This window comes from Crinia signifera, chromosome 3 (assembly GCF_055691185.1).
Source record: "Crinia signifera chromosome 3, ASM5569118v1, whole genome shotgun sequence".
Classification (NCBI taxonomy): Eukaryota; Metazoa; Chordata; class Amphibia; order Anura; family Myobatrachidae; genus Crinia; species Crinia signifera.
Window position 1 is genome coordinate 85,168,031 of NC_139219.1, and position 12,634 is coordinate 85,180,664.

Consider the following 12,634-nt stretch of genomic DNA (forward strand, 5'->3'; position numbering starts at 1 on the left):
AAATATTGTTTCTAAGAATGTGTACATTTAGATTTTGGGCTATATCCTGCGAGGTAATAGGCTAGCTCAGAGCTATCTAATTATCCAATAAGCCGGCAGGTGCCAAAAGCAGCGAAAACAGGGCTGCGGCTTGGCAGAAACACACAGGTTTCACTGAACCTGTGTATTGCGCCCTATAAAAAAAACAGCAAAACTTTGGTAAAAAATAGCGAAAAACATTTGTTTTTTTGCTTCAGATGTTTTAATGGGGGTATTAGTATACCCTCTTTATAGTGATTAAAAAAAGGATTAGAAATACACTTTCCTAGGTTACTATTATTAATATTATTACTATGATTATTATATCATTTTCCTAATCATTTTAACAAAAGAACTTTGCTCGCAAGGTGTAAGCAAATTTCATGACGATAGTTTATGCATATCTCCAATGTTTTAAGCCGTAGAATGATTGACATCCTGTCTGTTTTTTTTTTTTTTGGGGGGGGTGGGGGGGGGTGTCAGCTAGCTTCATCAAGGAAAGGGTGAAAACCCCATCCGATAACTAATGTTCAAGAAGATATTTCAAACTGCACCTTTGGACGCACAGAGAAAAGCCAACACAAGACACTTCTTGCATTATTAGCATATTTGTACAAAGGAGCTGAGTCCAAGTACACAGCTGCTGCGATTTCTCGCAGCAGTGTATGGCCATCCGTTCCTCCTTGAGCCGCCAGGGACCTTCCCAGAAGGCAGCAACGGATGCGGTCCTTTCGCATGTGATGTACAGTATCGCTTGCATCCCTGCTGGTGGGATACGGTCCAAGTTTGGAACAGGGTCGTGTATCGGACCCAATGGGATGTCAAATCGACTAGCGTATGGGGGCCTTTAGAGCAGTGTGAAAAATACTCGTTTTTTTTTTTTACTTTTAAGGCATGCCCAGTCTAAGTGTATTAATGTGTGAGAAAAAAACAGTGAATGTAATAATACACCTACGTAGAATTGTTTTATGTGATATGGCATATATAATGTGTCTATATGTCGACAGTAGTAAGAGAATATTCCTTTACATGTTTGGAAAACGTCAGTTTCCCTACAAATAACTGTTAATTCAATACAGTGTTATGAGGACTCCCTCTACAGTCCACAGATGACTACTGCATTTTCAAGAGATTACAGCAACAAGATGTTTTCACACACATACACCTCTGCTTTATAAAAGGGATCATATGAGACAGATTAAATCAAGAAACTGTTTCAGGAAATATGACATGACCCCAGGATCCTTTGCACTTTGACAATATCCAAGAATGGTTCAACAAGTAAGCTTACAAGACTCCTCTGTGTAATGTTCTCTATTTCATTTTCATTACTCTCCTGGCCAGAGCAGACTGACCATGTTTACACCAGCCCCACTATCTTACAACTGATGTTGGGACAGTATGACTGATATAAGGTGCTGTCTAATGGCCATGAGGGAAATCAGTGGTGTACCTGCTCTGGTATGGCGGGAAATTAAAATGAAATAGAGAACATTACACAGTGGGGCCTTGTTACCTTACCTTGTACAATAATAAATGTCATGACATGATATACTGGAATCCCGCAATGCAATATTTAGGAGGAATATGCTAAATGCGAGCTAAACCCTCTTTCCTTTATTTATGCCCCACATTTATATGTCTGATGCATAGACCAGTCGCCATACACTACTGCAATGTATGACAGGGTTGCCGACTTTCTTATTCTCCTCTCCGGGAGAAGCCCGGAGAGGAGATTTTCAGTAGCCGCTCAGGGGGTGGGGCTTAAGTGTGACATCACTAAGTTAAACCAGCGAATTCAGGGATCTCCGTTAAGGGGACGGGGCGAAAATGACGCAATTGTGTCATTTTAGCTCTGCCCCCTCCTCTGAGACCCGAGGATTGCGGCATTTTAATGCCGCGATCCGGGGGTCAGCGGGGGTCCCCCCTGAATCCGGGAGGGTTGCCCACCCTTCCGGGGGCCGGGAGGGGGACCCGATTTTCGGGAGACTCCCGGAAATTCCGGGAGGGTCGGCAACCCTGATGTATGGCCACCCCTCCACATATAATGTATCACATTTCAGTTTTGATGAGAAGCATACAAAGTCAGTATTATACAATAATAATATTTTATTAGTGAACTGGTATTAAAATTATTATTTTAAGTTGTACATATTTTAAGTTATTTTTTTTGTCATTCAAATCCCATTATAACACTATACTAAAAATGTGGACATAGTTTTAGATCTCTGCAATGGAATGCAAGACTAATTCTATAACTTTTAGCAGTGGAAAGTTTACTGAAAATTACTTAAGAACATTTACATTTTGTGGGATAGTTTTCTTTTAGTGGCCAAATGTAATAGGGTTGTGAAAATCAGAAAGTGATAGATTTTGGGAGAGTTGTCCCATTTTTTTTTAAAGCAGCAATAACTTACATTGCAAAATAATCCTTTTTTTCCAGTGCAAATTGATTTACAGTTGAAGATAATGGGAAAACACTCCCAAAAATCTCTCACTTTCTGATTCTCCAACCGTATTACATTTGGTCTAGGTGTTTAAGGGTTCAAATGTATTTCATGAATCGATCAGTAATATACTGTATATCTCTTGAGATAGATATGATACAATGGAATCTATATACAGTATGTTGTATAAAATGTGGTTGTTTGCCAATGAATAAAGGTAAGTAAATCACATTTTGGAAATAACTGGATATAATACAGGTTGAGTATCCCTTATCCAAAATGCTTAGGTCCAGGAGAAATTTGGATAACGGATTATTCCGTATTTCAGAATATTTTAATATTTCAATTATGTGTTTTGAAGTATCTTGCATTCATGTTGTATAAAAACATCAAACACATGAAATACACACAAAGATATTTTATTTGTGCATAAAACAAGGTTTCAAAACATGAAACAAATTTTGTGTACTATCTCAGGCTCTGAATTAGAATGTCAAGCAATCACTTTCTTGCACATATTTAGTGACAGTTACATATCATGTCCCCAGTAGTTTTAGCAAAACAATTTTTTATTTTTTTTTCAGTTTCTGGAATGTATGGTTTTCGGAATAATTCGGATAAGGGATACTCAACCTGTACCGGCACAAAGTAATACAATTCCAGAAACCAAAATTGGACATTCCAAGTCAGTACTTGATAACCTTCAGTTTGATAAAGCGGATAGTTTAAATAGTTTTAATAATATGGATGTACTGCATGAAAGTTAACTCATTACCGGCAAGCAGTTACAATGGTTAAAGGTCCTCTCTTCCGGTGTAATGTGATTTTTACTGTAATGGCAGAGGTGAGTTTCTTGCAATTTATTGGTTATTTTTGCATCTTATATAGGTCCACAAAAGCAGTTTGAAGAGCAGACAGGGAACCAAAATGTAACGTGGGAGAAAGCGGTCATTGAATCTGCACATGGTATTTCTATATACTTCTTATACTGTATCACTATGAGACAGTAGCCCAATGTGTATTCACCTTGTTCTCTGCAAGCTGTCTGACCAGCGTGTCTTTAGATGTTTGAGTGAGGGTGTACAGGCGGAAGTCAGTCTGGTCCAGGACAGTCTGTATCTCCTTCCTCAGCTCATCCCACTTAATGCTGTCACCAAGCATATCTTGTAGCTGTTTCTGGCGCATCTCAACACCATGTAATGTGCCGTCCCACTGGTTCTTCAGCTTCTCCGCTGTATCATTAAGAAAAATAGGTTAATTATTGTATATGTGTAGGTAGACATAGGCTGGTATTCAATCCTGGCAATTTTTGACCGGAACGCACCACTGCAGATTTGGCTCTTTGAAAAACTGTATCTGCATTGGTGGAAACGGATGCTAAATCATTAAATTAGCAGCCATTTTGGCCTAAAAAGATGTGGATTCGCCGATCCACGCCTTTTCTGACTTTCTCTCAAGGCTGGGGGGAAAAAAAGAAAAACATTGAATAAGTCTATTTTGAATTTTATAGGTGAAAACTGCTGATATTTCCAACTTTCAGAAATATCGTCAAAGATTGAATAACGCCAAAAGAGATGGGGCAGCAAACATGAATTACTATCTTGGTTAGCATGAGCTATCTCTGGAATTGTATAAATTATATGATGATTAGGTCTTTGTGATGGCTTGTGCTATATCTGTATATCTAGGCCATCACACAAAGGAACACCCTGCAAATAATGAACAGTTTCATACTATAGAAAGGGGACATAATATCGCCTCTTACGCTGAAGTAGGACAAGCTTTTACTGCCTGCATCCTCAAAAATGAATGATGCTCCTCTGGTCACAATATTTAATATGAATGCAAAATCCCATTCATTGCTCTTGATACACTGTAAGCGTTGAGTGATTATAATTAAATGTAATATTGCCACTTCCCGCAGCCTTTGAAGTCTCAAATAGGAAAACAGCAAATTGAATTCTAATTTTGGATTTCCTGTAAGACGCTTACTATACACTGGTGCATGACAATAATTCATCAATTACACTGCATGTAAAAAAAGAAATAAAAAAAAAATCAGGCTGTTTCTGTATCACCAATGAATAGAAAGTTTAGATGGATTTAGCCGTTATAACAAAATATAATTAAATTTAGAAAAAGCCAGCGTGTAATAGTAATACATTGAAACAGCACTTTTAATACTTATAGGCAAATCATTTCTGTGCTTCTAGAAAACAAGACGTTGTTAACTATACACTGCCCAACAAGTCCAAAAACAAACCAAATAAAGAAAAAACCTTGAACCCTCACCAACAAAATACATATAATTGGACAAACCTAAATGATAAGATAACAAAACAAAAAATTCTATAGTACAGTTATTTAATCCCTCAGCTAACCATGGAGGCTGGAAAAACGTGGCACCAGTTTTACATTCCAGCACAACAGCATCTAGAGCAGGGGTAGCCAACTCCAGTCCTTGAGAGCTACCAGTTAACGTTTTCCAGGTCTCTTCATAGAATCACAAGGGAAGTATTTAGCTCCACCTCTGGATCTTTTAAAATGTGTCAGTCAGTAATGAGTGCACCTGTGTACCTGGAAGGTGAGCCGGAAAATGTGAACTGTTGGTAGGTCTCTGGAGGACTGGGGTTGGCTACCCCTAATCTAGACCATAATGGACTAAAACAGTAGAAGGACCAGATAGAACAGTGGCCCATTGAATGCCCAACTGACTTTCCATTTGTTTTCAGCACACAAGTACCGCCAGTGACTGCTAGAAGCTACTCGATGGACAAAATTGCTACTTAACAGAAGTGAAAGCAAAATTATCTTTTTCAAACTTGCTGGACATGGAGAGAGAAAGCTGTGAAGACAGACATTGGAGGTAGGAGCAGACAAGTATGTATTAATGTAGTATAATGGGATCGGTATGAAATCCAGGCAGTCGGAATCCCAGTGGTCAAAATTCCGACCGCCGAAATCCCGACAAGGGGGGATGTGGATCGCCCCCCTTTGCGGGTTTGCTGTGCTCGCCACGCAGTGGGCCCGGTGCCTCGCTATGCTCGGCACACTAATTTATTCTCCCTCTATGGGTGTCGTGGACACCCATAGAGGGACAAAGTGCCGGGATTTCGACTGCCGGGATACTAACTGCATCCCAGTATACCCACCTGTCCCAGAAACAGTTTAACAAAATGATTTACCCTAGACATTGTACATGTTAAACAATGACACTGCAAATAAAATCTTTTTATGTTCTGGGGAAGCCAATCCCAGGATTGGGATCGGGGGGGGGGGGGGGGTTTGGATCTCAGGGTTCATGGGATTAAGTTGCGTGTGCGCATTTGTGAGGGGCAGTGCTGAGCAGCCTGGTTGGTACAGATGTATATGGCACTTAAGCGTGCAGCCACAGACACACAGACAAGGTAGCACCGGCTGCCAATCAGAGAAACAGCTACACTAGCAGCTCCTGGTTGCTGTCAGCATGCCAGCTCTGATTGGCTGGCAGCCAGTCCTACAATTAAAATTCTGCTGGGGCTGACTGTATTTCTAAGGCTACCCTCCTAAAGGTAAATATTATCATTCAAGTACATCCATCCTGTTTGTCCCCCCCCTACACAAACACTATTCACTACTCCGTCCTCCAACCCGCTTACTGTTCAAAGCATTCTTACTCACTGCTACCTACTCCCACCCTCTCTCACTGCTCTCTACACACACCATCCCTCACTGCTCTCTACACACACCATCCCTCACTGCTCTCTACACACACCATCCCTCACTGCTCTCTAAACTCGGCACTTGCTGCTACCTACAACCTTCCTTAACACTCCCCATACCCACTCTAATGGCAATCTAAATTTCAATTTCCAGATCCCAGGAATCCTGGGAATTAATGTTTTTCAATCCCGAATACAGAGGCCAATCCCAGGATTGGCAGGATCCCAGGATTTTGGCCTAAAAATGTTGGGATATGAATCCTGGGAATGAAGCTTCTAATCCTGGGATTCCGAAATTAGTACGGCCTTGCAAAATTCAGTGCTGTCATCTTATATGGCTCATAAACTGCACATCCTGGCCACCGCCATGCCGCTTACTGTCTGTCAGCACTCAGTCACCTGGGCGGTGGGGATGGGGAGGAGATTAGTTGGGGGTGGGTTTTTTTTTATTAGGGAGGCCAATCCTGGGATCCTGGGAATCCCAGGTTTGAGCATTTTTCAATCCCAAATCCCGGGATAGCTCTTTTGGTAACAGAATAAGAGTGACCTCCATGTTTGGGCCTGAGTATTCTGTCACAACCTCAGAAATGGATTAGTGGACAGTGACCTGTACTTTAAGATTATCTGTAACCCAGAACAGAGGTACAGAGTCTAACGTATTGTGGGTTTTCATGAGGGATTCCTGCAAGGACATGTGGGATTCGCCACAGTGGACACATAGTTTGCGGCTCTCTGTCCAGGTTACTAAATCCGGGGCTGGTATATACTGGTACAGGAGCTGAGTATTCACTGTGAGGCATGCAGTTATGTAGTTGCCAGACTGAGACAGGGCTGCATGGAACACCAGTACAGATACAGGCAAAAACAAGACACGGAACAGGCAAAGAACAGAATACAGGGGAACTAGGGGTCAGAAGCATAATTTACTAAGGAAAGCATATGGCTAGGATACTGGAGAATAAAATGTGAGCCTATGTTCTGGCAATGGAAGGAACTTTAAATTGGTGCCAAATAATTTGGCACTATTGGCCCATTCAATTTTAAATGCAGTGGTGTGCGTGTTACTGTGGGAAATGCAGTAGCCTGTTACTGCTGGACACAGAATATGGTAAGCAGGCTGCCAAAAGAGTAACTCCGTCACTAGAGACAGCGCACCCACAGCGGACCTAGTACAGGACTGAGAGGCCAGAGATGCGGGACCCGTTAAGCGAGTACCAGGCTCCAGCTTGCTGTAACATTATTAATAAATAAATTAATAATTATAATAAATGATGTTAATAATGTAATGTATAAAGATTAATTTTAGGAATCTAAATATCTCAAGCAAATTAATATTTAAGATTGGCAGAATGGAGTAGGCACTTTATTGTACAAAATTGATAATCCGGCATCCCAGGTTCCATTTAGTCGGACTATCGGTGGTACATCCCAACAGCTTTCCCTCCCACTCGCACTAACTAAACCCTAATCTTCCAGTCTGAGTCCTCCAACAGCCTATCTAAGCCTTCCTGTAGTCTACTTGAGCCCTCCTGCAGTTTAACTCCCACCCACAGCATATTAACGTCCTGCAGCCTGATTACCCCCTGCAGCCTAACTCCACCCCACAGACTAACTGAACCCTTCCACAGGATAATTGAGCTCTCCTGCAGCCTCCCACAGCCTATCAGAGCCCTCCCACAGCCTAACTTCCCCTGCAGCCTACCTTCCCCCTGGCTTCTGATGTGTCCGCGTTAAAAGAGGTGCAGGACCATCATGTGCTAGATAATCAGTGGTGTACTTGTAGTAATAAATTCTAAGTTATGGCTGTATGTATACAAATACTGCAAATAAGAAGCTGTAGGTATACAAATACTGCAGGTAAGGTATGGAGACAAATTCAAACTATAATACAAAGTACACAAGAACAAATGATATGAAGTTTTTCCAGATGAATAAAATAGTAATTGTTGATTACGGTCATTACTTTTTAGAAAGGATCATACAGTATACTGTATATTGCATGCTTGTTTTTCCAGGCAACGTAGCAAGGTTGGACTTACATTATCTAGGATATTCAATTTCCTGTGATTGCTGTGATTTCAGGCAGTAGCCAGATAGGAGCCACATGCCAGGAATGGATACAGTTATAAGAAGCAGCCGGGCCTGAGAGTGCTTCCAGCTTTAATTTGTCTTGGACACTTAATTGTACATTATCACTTCCACTTAGAAGTATCACAACTTACATTTCTCTGTAATAACTGTTCTGACATCCAGGCTGGAAGTTTTATTTTTGGCATTCTGAGCTAATGTAAAAACAGATTCAAGCTGTGGGTGACGCTGCTCCATATCTTCTTTAGTTATCTGAAAAGAAACAAGATAAACATCATCATTACAGGTGTAACATACTGTACTGCTGAGACCTACTGTATTGCACCTTTACAATAGCAAGTCCAATCAGCACAGTGAGTACTATAGCGAATGGAAGTAGGATGCCTCGTATACAGCCAATCACAGCATATCATAAGACGGTGGTCTCTTACAGAATACAGTATGTGCAGACTCTCATTCTGTACTGTCCTTATCTCCAGTCCAATGTAAACTCACTCACAGCAACTTATTTCTGTCAACTGTTCCCACCATGGCACTGTTCCCACTCACTGACTGATTCTGTTTATAACGGTCTCTTATTTTGTTGTAGAATTATGTGATTTTTATATTTCTGTTCCTGTACAGTTTGGACCTTTTTATATGACATTATTTATTACCATCCTTTATTTAAGCACCCAATTGCAGAGTTTATAAATGAATAAGAAAAACAGGAACCAGTGACTTGAAGTGGACATACACTTGTATGACTTCCCTGAGGGGAAAAGTTGCATGCGATCCCGTCTTGAGTGGCCCAGGAACCTCCCAGGTGGCAGGACAGCATACAATATGCAGTGCCGAATTTCCCATGCGGCACATGTTTGGGGGCGACACCTGGATGCATGTTATAGTAATGTCAGCCTGAAATGTACCAGTAACTGCAAAATATCCACTGTACTGTACCATATTCCATCCTGAATAGAGTGTAAATGAATAGGACATGCATTTACTGCCCCTGTAAGTGGTCCTACTTAGTAAATATGTATACATAATAAAAAAAAGTTACAGTTGTTGGCTTTTTTTATTATTATATTACATTTGCAATTAAATGAGGGCTTATAACTAATCAATAAAAATAATACAATTAGGCAGGGGGGGGGGGGGCGGCCATTATTGTTGTGCCCACGGGCGCCCTCACCCCTAAATCCGCCCATGACAATATGCTGTATGCAGTAATTTTGGTCAAGATGTATCATATGCTATCCAAGCCAAGCGCGACGCAACATATTTGCCTGCAGCCTGTGCAATCCTCTGGCCCCAATGCGATGCACATGGTACCTTTCATTGCATCAAAACGAATGTCAAACACATGTGATTTGGACCAAATCGAATGTGAATCACCTTAGTGTATTTTAAATAACAAGAAATGACTAGCGCTCTGGCTTTAACTTGATTTCAAGTATATGGGCACCTTAACAGTCGAATACTGGAGAGGACAGGTACATGGTACATAAACATAACTGCAGCAGCAGGCAATATTGAAATAAGAATCAAGTGTCAGAAAACCTCAAGATTTGGTGCCATCGAAGAAGGTTTAAGTAAGAAAAGGAAATGAACATGAGGAGGGTGTGCCCTGCTAGTTATCTAGCGGTAGGAATGGGAGGAAGCACCAAGAAGGCATGAGAGGTGGTGTGCATTACCAGAGTGAAGAGGACAGGTGGGAGTGTACAGGGAGATAAAGTCACAGTAGTTAATGGGAGAGCAGTAGGTGAGGGCTTTGTGAGTGTGAGAAGCTTGAATTGGACTCTGAAAGGGAAGGTGAGCCGGCGAAGTGCTTGTAGGAGAAAGGAGGTGCATGTACTGTAGTGCATTTGGTGAGAAGATGAGCCGGGCTGCAGCATTGAGGATAGACTGGAGAGAAGAGAGGCATTAGTCAGGGATGCCAGATAATGTTTATTTTACTGGTGTAATTTTCGAGGACAAAGCACTTGGTGACATCATAATGACAAAAACTAATATTAATAAGTACAACTGGTGTAATGGATAGCTTTTCCTATCTCATAGCACTGAGGTTTTGGGTTGGATTCCCCGGCACTAACTCTGTGGAGATTCCTTCATGTGCTCCATTTTTCTCAAATACTCAAAAATATGCTGGTAGGTTAATTGGCACCCAACACAAATTAAGCCTAGCGTGTGTACAGGTTTGTGTCTGTACATGTGGTAGGGAAGTTAGGTTAACGTAGAACAGGGAATTTAATGGCAGATGAGAAACATTTGGCCTATCTAGTCTGCCCATGTACATACAGGCACCAGGGTTAAAAAATTTTGGGAGCCAATTAACCTACCAGTATATTTTTGGATTGTAAAAGGAAACCAGAGAACCCAGAGAGGTATACGGTCATTGGATCACCAGCATGTTGGTTGACAGTAATTAGGTTGACATGAATTTAGGTGTTTTTAGGTGAATTTAGGTGTATGAGTCCAGATCGACATGCAAGAAGGTCGACATGAGTCTATGTCGATATGTGTTAGGTCGATAGAGTAATTAGGTGGGTTAGGTCCACAGTCAAAAGGTCGACATGTGTTTTTTCACATTTTTTTTGAGCCGATATGTGCTGACAGGCAGTATTTTGTGCCCTACCAACCACTAGGGCGTGGTGGGAGAACAAAGTAGTGTGCTGAGCGTAGTGAGTCACCGTACCCGAAGCATGGCGATTGCAGCGAGCCACATGAAGAGACGCGGTGCTACATTTCATTGTCCATGTCGACTGTTCACCTACCCCTATGTCTACCTAATGACCCTGTTGACCTAATGACCCTGTTGACCTAATGACCCTGTCGACCTAACCCACATCGACCTTCCTGCATGTTGACCTTCCTGCATGTCGACCTAATGACTGTCGACCAACATTCTGGTGACCTAATGATCCATACCCCCCAGAGGAAACCCATGCAAGCACAGGGAGTCTATACCAATATTGTAAGTTCCACTGGAACTGGGACTGGGACTGATGAATGGCCAAATATTCTCTGTAAAGTGCTGATAATTATGTATTTTCTATATAAATAACTAGCAATACATTTTATAATGACAACTGAAATAAACAAACTTTATAACAGAATGCAAAACTTTCAAACATCTTGCTACCTCACTCTCTGAGGCAGGTTTGTCCGGTGATCCACCCCCAGCTTTTATGTCCTTCTATCATAAGACACCATATATATATATTTATTATCATCTGAAGTTAAAAGTACATATCAGAAAATTGTGAGCAGCCCTCCCATCACAGCGCCCACACAGCTCATCTCTGCAGTACAAAACCCATAAGGAACTACACATTAAGCAACTTAAGCAATCAAGAAAAAGGACACCACGCTACACAGAATTACAATACAGATATAAGTAAATGAAAGGGACAGATTTATATATTTATTCTGCTACTTTCACTGGAAACGCAATTGCACATTGCCTAGCTTACACTGCTTTTTAATAGGCTTAATGATTAGATTGAAGTGTTTATCAGAGATGTATAAAACAATTACATGCACACCGCACAGTTATATAAAGAGCAATCCAAGATAATTATTATAATAATTGCTATCTGTGACTTCTTAGCTGCACACGCTGGGAAACAAATACTAGAAAGTAACTTTAATCTCTCTGAAGCGGAGGGGATTAGCAATGTTCTAACGGCATATTATACAGATAGAAGAGGTTGCTTCATTTTCAAAGTCCCTTCAGTGTCTTCTCCACAGAACACCATGCACAGCATTACACAAACACAAAACAACATGAGGAATACTAAGATTATATTAAATTACTCTGGCTTATTATTTTACAAGCATGTATGAGCGCTTATGAAAGAACATTTACATACCTCACATGGTTTAGCTCGTAAATTACTAATAAAGTGACTGTAATGCTGGCCACCTAGAGAAGCTGAAACATGTGTCTTAGGAGGCCGGGATCCGGTGGCTGATAGACATGACAGATGTCTAAATTAATAGTCAATAGGTTGACACCAAAAGGTCAACATACATATGGTCAACACGGTCAGAAGGTCAACACAGGCAATAGAACAACAAGACAATGGTCACTACATGAAAAAAATCAATGTGTTACTACAATTTATTCAATGGAGCTGATCTTGGTGATAGAATCACCAATCACCGCCCCGCACCAGCCAATGGAAGAGGGCGCACGTGCATGAGATGCGTGTGCCATTCCGTCGTAGCCCGCCGTATGTCCCCTGCATATCCCCGCAGTCCCCACTAGCTGCCCCCACTCCCTGCCCTTCTCCCTGAAGCGGAGATGAGCAGGGAAGCCACTCCTCACCACCTTGCTGATGGAGACGCATGCGTCCCCATCATATGAAGCTCCTGTTCGCCAGTCCAGGACATCTG

The 12,634-nt window shown here is 41.4% G+C and overlaps 1 protein-coding gene across 8 annotated transcripts in view; it reads right to left on the reverse strand.

Moving 5' to 3' along the window:
* The window catches only part of UTRN (utrophin), a 587,017-nt gene that overhangs the window by 357,245 nt on the left and 217,138 nt on the right, over positions 1-12,634 (reverse strand). For all 8 annotated transcript variants that reach the window (XM_083176136.1, XM_083176132.1, XM_083176141.1 and 5 more), the window contains 2 exons: positions 8,389-8,506; positions 3,492-3,697 (listed from right to left, as the gene is read on the reverse strand). In XM_083176136.1, coding sequence (XP_083032262.1) covers positions 3,492-3,697; positions 8,389-8,506 — 324 coding nt within the window. The remainder of the gene's footprint in view (positions 1-3,491; positions 3,698-8,388; positions 8,507-12,634) is intronic.